Raw genomic sequence first — 13,494 nt, 5'->3', positions numbered from 1 at the left:
ATGATAGATTGTTATTCTGTCTCATCCCATTGACCCGCACCGGGACCATCGCCCTCCATACCCCTCCCGTCGATGTCCCTATCCAAACTTCTCTTACATGTTGCAATGAAACCCACATCCACCACTTCCACTCGTAGCTCGTCCCACACTCTCATCACCCTCTGAGTGAAGGAGTTCCTCCTCACCTTTCACCCTTAACCCATGACCACTAATCCGAGTCTCTCTGGACCTGAGTGGAAAAAGTCTGCTTACATTTACCCTATCTATATCCCTTATAATTGTGTAGACCTCTATTGAATCTCCCCTCATTCTCCTAGACCCCAAGGAATAAAGTCCTAACCTACTCAACTCAGCTCCTCAAGTCTACTGGGTTAGGGGCACTTTCTTTCTCTGGCTGCTTTCTGCAGAGCCTAGCAGACAAGGGTGTAAGTGTGTTGGCATCATATTCATGGGGCAAGCTGTACTGGGCGATTAACGAATTTTCTATCCGTGTTCCTAATGGTAGCTCCTCACTTTTTTTGTGTAGATCGACCCGGCCTCACCAGCATAAACAAGATAGAAAAAATCCAGGAGTCCTTCCTCCTTGCATTCGAACACTACATTAACTATCGCAAACACAATGTTGCCCACTTCTGGCCTAAACTACTGATGAAAGTGACTGACCTACGAATGATTGGAGCTTGCCATGCAAGTCGCTTTCTTCACATGAAGGTGGAATGTCCAACAGAGCTCTTTCCACCATTATTCCTGGAGGTCTTTGAAGATTAAGAACTTAGTTTGGAACAGCTGCACTACTTAATATCGTAAACTGTATTAGCACTACTGAGCGATGTTTAATTGCACTTCACAGAGTACCTTTTTCCAGAAATGATGGAGAAACATTCCATTAATGCGGGTACTAGTGATTTTGAGGACGTAGCGTTTTTTGTTTGTACACATTTTCACTTGTGTGGACTGATGTTGTACATGTTTGTTTTCGGATGAGATGATATGGTATAATATTGTTTGTGGTAAGGAACTCCCAACACGATAATCAAGTATGAGTTTTCTCCTGCGTGGATTTCAATGGAATTAAATCGACTAAATGCACTATTTGCAGGCAAGTCACCATTGCCAAAGGCTTAACTAATTTGACATTTTTAGGGCAATTTTAGAATGGTTCTGAGGTGAAAAATTAAGTCATTTTCTTTCATTGGGGCTAAAATTCAAATATAAAGAAGATAACTACTAGGGCGCCTCTCCTCTACCAACATCTGTACTATATTCCGATTGTTATTTATTCATTGAGAAACACACAAAATGCTGGAGGAGCTCAGCAGGTCAGACAGCGTCTGTGAAGGGGAATATACAGTCAATGTTTTGGGCTGAGACCCAATTCTCCTCCATAGATGCTCCCTGAGTTCCTCCAGCATTTTGTGTGTATTCCTCCTTTCCTTTCTTCCATAGTCCACTGCCACCTCTCATCAGATTCCTCCTTCTTCAGCCCCTTAATTCTTCCGCCTATCCCTCCCCAATCAAGATTTCCGGAATCTGCAGAATCACTTGTGTTACTTATTCACTGTTTATGTGAATACCCAAGACTGTAAATTAAGGAGCAAAAATAGACGCTGTTATACCGTGTTGTGCAAATGAACAAACATGTATAAACTAGCATCTACAAAACCTCAGTACACTTCAGTAAGAATAGAGTCTAAACAACACAATAACTAACCGAGTTATCCAACTGCCTTCTAAAGCAGGTTACTGTTTTCAGCAGCTGACATTGCACGGACTGTTCCACAAGTAGACAGTTCCCATCAGACCAACTGAAGAGGCAGCCAGAGTTTTCAAGTGGAAAGTGTCCACGTTTTGTGTCATTAGGATTGCTTTCCCAAAGTTGCAATTGAGATACGGTGGAAGGGGAAAAAGGGCTGAAACCTAGCCTTAGATATGCTGCGTCTTCTGGGACCCTAGCTATGAGCATCAGCAGGGGAGAAACAGCTCTCCTCATACTGACATCATTAATTTGCCCTCAGTATTCCACTGATGTCAAGAGTGGAGAAGATTTTCTCTGTGTTTACTAAATGCAGCTGCTGTCTTTCAGGAACTCTTTTTTTTACTGGGAACGTGCCCGTGCAAGATCCACTTCTTACCAAATAGATCATCCAGATTAATCCTTTTTATTGAGCTTTTATTCACCTCGAGATGTCATAAACACTTTCCACAGCTTGAGAGAGGTTATTTTTACGGTGCTAATCAGTTTGCAAGTGGTGCTCTCAATGCCTCCCATGAATGGAGCTTTAACTTCTGCAGTTTATTCTCTGCAAACTGTGGGAATGAATACTAGGGTCTACAATGTCAATATTTATGCCTTGATACTCACATCCTTATTGTGCCATGTACCTTGTTCAAAAGTACCAGGAATGCATTCTCTTTGAAAACACAATAGTTCTAGATTAACCTTGCTGATGATAGCTTCAGGATGAAAGAATGACTTTTTGTTAGACCATCTTTCCGTGTTATTTTATTTTTATTTTAATCTAGAGCAGGGGTTTCCAACCTGGGGGTTCATGGACCACTCAGTTAATGGTAATGGTCAGTTAATGGTAGGGGTCCGAGACATGAAATAGGTTGGGAGCCCCTGGTTTAGAGATACAACGCGGAACAGGCCCCTGCGGCCCAACGAGCCGCACTGTCCGCCCAGCAACCTGCCTGTTTACCCCTCACCTAATCACAGGACATTTTGCCATGACCAGTGAACCCACTAACCGGTATGCCGTTGGACTGTGGGAGGAAACCGGAGCAACCGGGGGAAAAAAGCCCACGCGGTCATGGGGAGAACACACAAGCTCCTTACAGATGAAGCAGGAATTCAACTCTGAACTCCGCTGCCCCGTGCTGTAATAGCATCTCACTAACCGCCCCAAAGCCTTGTCTTTTTTTCTAGGCCTTTTTCCTTTGTTCTACCAGTAACGATGTGCTGACTGCAGCTAACTTTCTGTTTTATCTGACTGTATCATATCAATGGGAAATTGAAGTTCAGTGCAGAAATTTCAAAACAGAAACACAGCCAGAATTACGGAATGTAAGGTTGTTTCCAGCACTGAGTAAAAGCTATTTTTAAACAGAGATACAGGCGGAACAGGCCCCTCTAGCTCACCAAGCCACGCTGCCCAGTGACCAACTTATTTAACTCTAGCCTAATCACAGGACGTTATACCATGACCAGTGAACCGACTAACTGGTACATCTTTGCACTGTGGGAGGACCCACCCACACATGGGAAGGACGTACAACCTTTATCATGGAGGGCGCCCAAATTGAACCCCAAACTCCGGCATCCCAAGCTGTAATAGCGTTGTGCTAACCGCTACCCTACCGTGGCACCCCTGTTGTGCTCCTGATTTTTTTTTCCTATGCTGAAGTACTGCTTTTACCCAAAACAAATCTTACAGTACAACAAAAAAAATACAACAAACCTACACTTAGTGGCCACTTTATTAGGTACACCTGCTCATTAATGCAAGTATCTAATCAGCCAGTCATCTGGCAGCAACTCAATGCATAAAAGCATGCAGACGTGGTCAAGAGATTCAGTTGTTGTTCATACCAAACATTAGAACTAAGTGACTGACCGAGGAATGATTGCTGGTGTCAGACAGGGTGGTTTGAGTATCTCGGAAACTGCTGATCTCCTGATTTCCGCGCACAACAGTCTCTAGAATTTACAGAGAATGGTGAAAAAAAACAAAGAAAATCATCCAGTGAGCGAGCAGCAGTTTTGTGGATGAAAATGCCTTGTCAATGAGAGAGGTCAGACTGGTTCAAGCTGACAGGAAAGCGACAGTAACTCAAGTAACCATGTGTTACAACAGTGGTGTGCAGAAGAGCTTCTATGAATGTACAACATAGAAAACATAGAAAATAGGTGCAGGAGTAGGCCATTCGGCCCTTTGAGCCTGCACCGCCAATTGCCAAACCTTAAACTGGATGGGCTACAGGTGCAGAAGATCACACCGGATTCCACTCCTGAATGTAATAAAGAGGCCACTGAGTTTAATTGTGTCTAAATGAGATGAAAGAAAAGATGCATGACAGATGATTCTAAGGGGCAAAATGCAAAGGATATTAAGTAATTAAGCATCACTTCTAAGAAAAACAATTTTCTCCAAGAGTTTAAGAAAGGCTTGCCCTTCTAACAGAGCTTGATTGGAATATTGCACAGACATTGTCAGTTCTTTGTTGTTAATTTCAATGATTTTGTAATCTAATACATACTAATACCCATTAGTCAAGACGTAGCCGAATTCATGAGCTAAGAAAATCGAATGCACAGACAATCAGGATAAAATGAACTGTGTAGCGAGCCAGAATTCTAATTTTTATATTTGAAGTACATTAATTAATATTGAATGATATAGCTAAGGAAAATAAGCCACTTTTATAGAATCTTATCAGATGTTTGCACACTTAATTAAATTTATGATATTTCCTTGATATTTTTAATAAGAACGACCACTTGAAGAAACTAGAATTTAAACAAATAAAGCAAAAGTCACCTTTCCAATCTTGTTGAAATATTTAATTGGTATGTAAATATGATGGTCTGTTTGTGCTGTAATGTCCATTGTGTGAGGAAGATACCGATGACAAAATACGGCAAGTAAGCTTCGAGTTTGCACTGTAAGAAAATGTAAGTTGTTTTGTGTTCTGCTTAAGCAGCTGTTAAATTTGTACAGAAATATTCCATTGAGTAAATTTTACTTCAATCTTTATAGATTTAAAATTAGTATTTCTAAGTGTATTCCTATAAGAGTCTCTGCTGTTTGGAGAGCAAGCATTCATATAGGAGTGAAAACAATTTGTTAAACTTATCTTGCGTATGCTGCCTGTAATGTATGTGCTGATTAATAATTTGCTTTCTTGTCATATGAATATTACAATGTCATGTGATCCCAAAGTGACTCGTATGTCCAGTTTGAATGTTTGTGATTTTCCATGACTTCATGTTGAAACTGTACTTGTTGGGGTGTTAGTGAATGCACATAGTGACAATAAATGAACATATGATATATATATATCATAGGGAACAGGAAAGGGAGTACTGCATGTTAGCATTTAATTGACTACGTGCCAGAATTACTTCTAAACTGATCAGGGCAGGCTGCTGAAGTTTGGCTTGCCTACGACCAGAGGGCACAGCCTCAGAATAGAAGGATCCCCCTTTGGACAGAGTTGAGCAGCAATTTCTCTATTCAGAGGGTGGTAAATCTGTGGAATTCATTGTTACAGACGGCTGTAGAGCCCAAGCCGTTGGGTATATTTAAAGTGGAGATTGATGGGTTCTTGATTAGTCATGGTGTCAAATGGTACAGGAAGTCAGGAGAAAGGGGTTGAGAGGAATAAGAAGTTAGCCATGATAAAATAGTGAAGACCTGATGGGCCGAATGGCCTCATTCTTCTCCTATGTCTGATGGTCTTACCAGCACTTTAGAATCCTTCACATCTGTCCATAACCCTAGCGCATGCCCAGGGTTGGATCAGACTGTTCACACCCTTGGTGTGATATTTGACCCCAAGTTAAGTTATAAGCCACATTTCTGTACTGGTGCTATGACAGCCTGTTCCTACCTCTGGAGCAATACATAACTCACACACACACCAAACTGTTAACTCTTGGCCAGCATAAATGTGGGGTCAGTGCCTTGTACTAACCTACAGAAAATCCAAGTCACTGTACACCCTAGTGCACATTGGCCAGTGCTAGCTCACTTCAAATACCCCACTGGCTTTCTCTGTCTCTACCTCCAAACTCGGCTTCAGACCTAAAATCCTGAACTACCTGCACTCCTGAAGCTCTGACCTGCTGAGCATCCCTGAATTATATCACTCCACATCTGGCAGCTGTGCCTTTGTCTTTAAAAAATCTCAGCCCTATAACTCCATAGCAAAGCCTTCCCCCTTCTCTACAGCTGAGGAGTTCATCTCCCATTTCCAACACTACAGACGCTGCATGGTTACATCAGCACCTTGATCTCTGCAATGAAATTGGTGGAATAAATTTCAGTGGCACTTTACATTTCAGTAATATGAGTACAAAGACCTGTTTACACAACTGATCGGGCAAAAGTGTCTGGGCATACTTCACTTTGAGAAGGTGCTCTAGCTATACGGCTGTTAAGTATCATTTCTAAAATCTCTTAATGTGATGCTGTGTCAAATTTTGTGCAATGATACTGTTGTTGGTGCACTTTGCTACATTAGGGCCTATATAATTGTGTCTATTCGAAGAATTTTGAAAATATTCCTTAGGCTATTAATCTAATTTAGAGCTACAGACAGATAATGTCAAACTGTTTTCAAAGAATAGCGTAAAAAAACAAAAAACAAAAGAGATCAGGGGAAAATGGCCAGACTGGTTCAAGCTGAAAGTGAAGTGACAGTGGTGTGCAGAAGAGCATCTCTGAATGCACAAGATATCGAACCTTAAAGTGGATTGGCTACAGCAGCAGACCATGAACGTTCATACATCACCACCGTTATATGCCGTGTCGTAAGATGCAAGTGATCATGGCCTTTCCATGACCATGGTTGTTCTTGGCAAATTTTTCTACTGAAGTGATTTGCCATTGTCTTCTTTTGGGCCAAGTCTTTACCAGACAGGCTTCCCCAGCCATTATCAATACTCTTCAGAGATTGTCTGCCTGGGGTCAGTGGTCACATAACCAGGACTTGTGATGTGCACCAGCTGCTCATACGACCATCCACCACCTGCTCCCATGGCTTCACATGGCCCTGACTGGGGGGCTAAACAAGTGCTACACCTTGCCCAAGGGTGACCTGCAGGCTAGCGGAGGGAAGAAGCACCTTGCACCTCCTTTGGACCACCCAAATTCACGCACTGTGTGTGTGTGACGCCTTTGAAAGCTGAGATTTAAAAGAAAATCCTCTCCAAATAAAAGTGAATCGAGAACTAGCTGTAGAAATGTATTAAATAATGAAATGCACTGATGAATGTTAACCAAAAAAAACCCTGGTGAAATTTGAGCATTGGAGCCAGTGAACAAACTGTTCTCGGTTTTGGATACTGACAACCAGCTTCAAGCCTTTCTTAGAGTGTTATTCCTGGTTTATTTGTGTAAAACATTAAATGTTGTTTTCAGTTTGAAATTACTCAGGTTGGTTCTTAGGTTTGTTTAAACAGTTATCATTCTGCTAAACAAAAAGAAACAAGTTTACATATAAAACACACAAAAAGAGGGATAATAAATTGGCCATGATGGAATGGCAGAGTGGACTTGATGGGCTGAATGGCTTAATTTCACTGCAATGTCTTACAATCGTATGGTCTATAATACTGGAAGAATTCAGCAGGTCAGGCAGCTTCCATGGAGAGGAATTGGGCTGAGAACGTTCGTCTGGGCTGCCAGTGTCCAATAACTGCCTCTTAGCCACCCAAAGACTTCAAGCCAGGGAACCTGTATGAAACAAGTTGGTGGAACTGCAAGTATGTTGATAAGTCCCAAAACTTAGCGAAGTTGCTCAGCATGGATGCCTGTTTGTACCTTGGTCTGATCTGCAGTCCTTTGGGAGGCTAATGTGGACTGCCAGAGAACACTGAACTTTAGATTAACACTAGGTTAAATATGGAGTCAGGAGTAGAAATGTAAAGTGCGGACATTCTCCATCAGCCATCAAACTGCATCAGGATATACAACTCCCCTCCACTGCTCTCGCATACGATGAAACTGAGGCAAGGAAACCAACCTGAGTAAAATAGGACCCGATCTTAAAACATGTCAGATCCACATCAGCTCAGAATATGATACAAAGCAAACTTCTCCCTGGGCAACACACACAAAATGCTGGAGGAACTCAGTAGGTCAGGCAGCATCTATGGAAATGAATAAACAGTTGACGTTTTGGGCTGAGACCCTTCATCAGGAGCCTTCCATAGATACACAAAATGCTGGAGGAACTCAGCAAGTCAGGCAGCATTCATGGAGGGGAATAAACAGTTGAGGTTTCAGGAAGAGACCCCTCATCAGGAATGCAATCAGGATCCTTCCCGATGAAGGGTCTTAGCCTGAAGCATCAACTGTTTATTGATTACTGTAGACGCTGCCTGACCTGCTGAGTTCCTCCAGTGTTTTGAATGTGTTGCTCTAGATTTCCAGCATCTGCAGAATCTCTTGTGTTTATAAATCTCTTCCTGAGCTTGGTCTTAGTTGTAAAGAGAGAAAGTTACTATTGTTAAAAGCCACATTTATTACTTTCATCAGATGGTTATGGAAACAAGGGATCAAAAATAATAAAATAACATACAGATTTTAAATTTGAAATCAGTTGTATTCAAGAATAATTACCAAGTAATGTGTAAATTATTTTGTAAAAAGTGGAGTTAAAACGCTTGAACCTCCAACTACGAACCTTAAAGTCCAGAGGGCATGGCCTCAGAATAGAGGGACGCCCATTTGGAACAGAGATGAGGAAAAATTTCTTTAGCCAGAGGATAGTGAGACTGGGGAATTCATTGCCATAGGCAGCTGTGGAGGGCAAGTCATTGGGTACATTTAAAGCAGAGGTTCTTGATTAGTCAGGGCATCAAAGGTTATGGGGAGAAGACAGGAGAATGGGGTTGAGATGAACAATAAACCACCATGATGGAATTGCGGGGCAGACTCGAGAGGCCTAGTGGCCTATTTCTGCTCCTGTGCCTCAGGGTCTTATCAGTGATTCGCTTTTCTTTTGCAGGAAAGGAGAACAGTTTTGAGGTAAACAGGCGTGTTCTCCTCCAGCATTTGGTGTGTGTGTGTTTTAAGCTTTGTTTCGCTTAAGTAATCCTTTTCTATCCTTGACAACAAGGAATTTCCCAGGGGAGATTCTGGGGTTCATTTTCCTATTAAGGTATTTTGAATGAGCTACAACTGCAGGAAAAGTCTGTCTAAAAGATCATTCTACGTTACTCTTGATAAAACAAGAATGCTTAGTATTATAATAACTTCCAGATGCAAATAATTTTAGTCCAGAAAAATCAAACTCGTTTAATTTATTGCTACTATGTGCGTTCATTTTCCTATTTGTTCTAACTCAAGTTGTCAACATTTTTATGTCTGGGAAAGTTTTTAATACCGAAGTGTCCATTATTCCTGTGTGGGGTTTGACCCTCTTTGTCAGCAGAATGTCTGATTGTTTTGGCTATCGTAATCAAATTTAGTGCTGCTACATTACATTCCTTGGTCAAAAATGTGCTTACTTAACTGGATAATAATAGATTTTCCCTCTTGTAGTTCAGGGTAATTGTAATGAGCCTAATTGTTCACAATTTGTAATGAGCCAAATTGTTCACAATTTGTAAATAGAACCACACGTGTTAGAAACACTCAGCTAATCAGGCGGCATTCAAATAGTGAGAAATCGTGTTCAAACTTTAACATTACAGCCATTACAGCCATTTGTAAATGTGTAAGATGGCACAACTATGGATTCACCCTCGAAATCTTTGTGGTTTTTGGAATCATAGATGGAACACTCCATCATATCAATAGGGATACTTTTCAGTCGGATACAGTGAGGTCTTCACTTACAACCAGCATCAAGCTATGACATACTGCTGCAACCATACAGAACAGACTTGTAACTAGCAGTATTTCAGTTAGAGTTAAGAATGTACTGCACAACTGCATATTTATAACCATATGCTGGCTGTTTTTGTCACAATTCAGATTAAACTGCTTAGAGAATATCACTCAGCCTTTGTTCCACACTGCTGTATTGCCAGAGGGAATATTTAACATATAATTTCATTATTATGTGCTTTTGAGTTATATCCTATTTATGTTCAACTGGTCTATCAGATCTTTTTGAGATTGTCACTGCAGGAATGGATAAGGTGGGCGGGTGGGAGAATGTGCAGTATATTTTTGGAAATCCTTTGATAGGATCCTACAAAGGGAAATGTTCAGCAACGTAATGGTGGTTATATACTGGCATGAGCTGAGAGCTAGTTAACAAAGGAAGCAATGGGTAGCAATAATAATTCACACAAAATGCTATAGGAAATCAGCGGGTCAGGCAGCCTCAGTGGAGGGGAATAAACAGCGGCATTTCAGGATGAGACCCTTCATCAGGATTGGGAAGGGAGGGAGAAGAAGCCAGCTTGATCTTCCCTCAAAGATCATGAGAAATGGGTACAGATTCTAGCTTCTTCCCCCTCCATTCCAGTCGTGAAGAAGGGCTCAGCCCGAAACATGGGCTGATTATTCCTGTTCATAGATGCTGCCTGACCTGCTGAGTTCCTCCAGCATCTGCGGAATCTCTTATGCTTATGAGTGGCAATAGTAGATCTTTCTCAGGTTGCCTGGTGGTGAGAAGTGGGACGCTGCAGGTCTGCACACCTGGCTATACATAATCCACGCCAATGATTTGCCTTAGGGGAATGAAATGTTGCATTGGGGACTTAAGGACAGAATATGAACAGGTAAAATGGAATTATAATGTGCAAAATGGAATTCACTTCCATCCTTAAAACTGACAGGCTGTTATTTTTTTAAGTGACATATTGAGAACTGTTCATGTGAAAAGAGTCCTGACAGCTAATGTGAAATGCAGCAAGCACTCTTGAAGGCCAGTGGTACACTGAGGAGGATTCAGGTACAGAAGGTGTAACGCAATTATACAGGGCATTAATAATAATGTATCTAAAGTATTACGTGTAGTTCGGTCACCTTATGTTTTAAAAATTTAAGTGCAATGAAGATTCACCCATCTGGTGGGTTTGGCCTGTAACAGGGGGTTCCCAGCCTGGGGTTAACTGGTTCCCTGGGTAGTGGGTTTGGTCTATAACAGGGGGTTCCCAGCCTGGGGTTAACAGGTTCCCTGGGTGGTGGGTTTGCTCAATAACAGGTTCCTAACCATGGGACCCCTTGCTTAATGATATAGGTCAATGGCATAAAAAGGCTGGGAACTCCTGCTCTATAGGGAGGGAATGAGTAGATTAAGCCTCTATCCTCAAGAGTTTGTAAAAGCAAGTTTCATCTCACTGAGAGTTACAGAATTCTTGCAAAGTTCAACTGAAGAGATGCATGTAAAAAAATATCTCGAGTACTGGGGCTCACCAACTCACAGTAAGGGGCAGACTACTTCAGACAGAAATCAGGATGAAGTTCTTTAGTTCAGAGTGGAGGCTTTGGAATTCTTTCCCCCGCGGAGACTCAAGAGTTATAGATTTCTGGAAGATCACTGGGAATGGAGATAGTGTGGGAGAATGATGCTTAGACATGAGCTAGTTGAATGGTGGAGCAAGTTTAAGGGGGATTTAGACAACTCCTTATAAGAACGGAAAGACTCAAGGCATCGAACAGTGTTGCAGAGAGGGAAACAGAATTAACGTTGCATGGTAACATTCTTTCATCAGAACTGTGTTGTCTTTCATCAACCGTCTCTCCATTGAGGCTGTCTGACCTGCTGAGTATTTCAAACATGGAGCAACACACACAAAATGCTGGAGGAACTCAGCAGGCCAGGTAGCATTTACTGGAGGGGAATCAAACAGTTGCCGTTTGGGGCCGAGACCCTTCATCAGGACTGGAAAGGAAGGGGGAAGAATGTATTTCAAACACTGTTTGAATTTCAATTTTCAAGCACCTGCCTTTGGATATTTAAGTCTGTGATGTTTGTGTTTTCCTAGTGTTAACCCTTTATGTAATTGCTCTAGAGCTGTTCCATAAATCTGATCGACTTTGATAACAGAAACCCAAAACCCACCTTCACCAGCCTGTGTGATCAATAGAAATCTTGTATGAACTGACAATCTAATACTTGCTGTTATTCAGGAAAAAATTGTTAGAATCCAAATATTATCTTATACTTACTGCTTTTAACCTCTGGAGTTAACATCCTTTTTTAAAAAGTAACTATATAACTGATGCAATTGTGTTTTTTTGTTATTTTGCTATTAACTGGCACATTAATGCTTCTGCTTAGTAATCCTTTATGTAAATGCTGATAATCTAAGGTATTTTTTCTTAAGTGTAAATACAGAACCCCAAAAAAGCTAAAATGTCGATAACTAAGCTAGACAGAAATGGTTGCAGAAGTGTTTTGTGAATGATAGGGATATATAAATGCACACTGTGAAGAAAGAGGTATACAAAACAGTTACATGCTCTAACATATTGTCGGGGTAGTCACTGTTGACAATCATATCATGTAATGAGTATGAAATGTTTTAGAAATGGTGCAGAAAATATTTTATGTAACTGTGATGCTGTATTTTAGCATAGATATTTTATGTAATAAAACAAACTTGGGGAAAATAATCATTGTCTGTATAATAAATTAGTCTCCCAATCTTTGTTGAAGTTTTATACAGCCTGGGGCCACTTTATTAGGTACACCTGCTTGTTAATGCAAGTATCAAATTAACTAATCATAAGGCAGAAACCCAATGCATAAAAACATGCAGGCACGGACAAAGGGTCCAGTTGTTGTTCATACCAAATATCCACTCTAAGTGACTGATCATGGAATGATTGCTGGTGCCAGATGGAGTGGTTTGAGTATCTCAGAAACTGCTCATCTCTTGGGATTTTCATTCATAACAATTTCTAGAATTTACAGAGCATGGTGTGAAAAAACAAAAAAAACAACCAGTGTGCAGCAGTTCTGTGGGTAAAAACACCTTGTTAATGAGAGGTCAGAGGGGAATAGCCAGGCTGACAGGAAGGCGACAGTAACTCAGATATCCACACCAACGGTGGTGTGCAGAAGAGAGAGCACAACACAGTGAACCGTGAAGTGGCCGAGCTACGGCAGATCATGGGCATACAGTACACCCAGTGGCACTCTATTAGATACAGGAGTTATTCAAAAAATAGCTCCTGAATGTATACTTTAATCTTCAGGCACTTGTAAAGAGGTACCAGTAAAAGTCTATAGTGTGGCATGGTAGCATAGCGGTCAGCATAACCATTTACTGTGCTTTAATTCCCACCTCTGTCAGTAAGGAGTCCGTGCACTCTCTGACCTCCAGGTGTTCAGATTTCCCTCCACATTCCAAAGTCGTAGGGTTTGTGCAAGTTGTAGACATGCTCTGTTAGTGTAGGAAGCACGGTGACACTCGCAGGCTGCCCCCAGCACAATCCTCATTGTAAACAAGAGGAAATCTTCAGTTACTGGAATTCCAAGCAACACTCACAAAATGCTGGAGGAACTCAGTAGGCCAGGCCACATCTATGAAAAAAAATCACAGTCAACGTTTCAGGCTGGAACACTTCGGCAGGACTGAAGAAAAAAGCTGAGTAGATTGATTTGATGTGTGCAAATGCCTCACTCCACTGTATGTTGCAATGTACATGTGACGAAGCTAATATTAATCTGATCCTATTTGAGTTCTTTTAAATGTTTGTGCCACTACCACCACCCCTGGCTGTTTAAGTAAGTTATCGATTGCTAGGTTGGTGCCAGAAGCAGGGCGACACTAGCAGGCTGTTACCAGCACACCCTTGGACTGTA

The 13,494-nt window shown here is 41.4% G+C and overlaps 1 protein-coding gene across 4 annotated transcripts in view; it reads left to right on the top strand.

The window, feature by feature from the left end:
- The window catches only part of thrb (thyroid hormone receptor beta), a 206,426-nt gene extending 194,127 nt beyond the window's left edge, over nt 1-12,299 (top strand). For all 4 annotated transcript variants that reach the window (XM_072283152.1, XM_072283155.1, XM_072283154.1 and 1 more), the window contains exon 9: nt 527-12,299. In XM_072283152.1, the coding sequence (XP_072139253.1) occupies nt 527-768 (242 nt within the window). In that variant the 3' untranslated portion in view covers nt 769-12,299. The remainder of the gene's footprint in view (nt 1-526) is intronic.
- The last annotated feature ends 1,195 nt before the right edge of the window (nt 12,300-13,494 follow it).

This window comes from Mobula birostris, chromosome 19 (assembly GCF_030028105.1).
Source record: "Mobula birostris isolate sMobBir1 chromosome 19, sMobBir1.hap1, whole genome shotgun sequence".
NCBI classification, from domain to species: domain Eukaryota; kingdom Metazoa; phylum Chordata; class Chondrichthyes; order Myliobatiformes; family Myliobatidae; genus Mobula; species Mobula birostris.
This window is presented reverse-complemented; position numbering and strand designations above follow the sequence as displayed.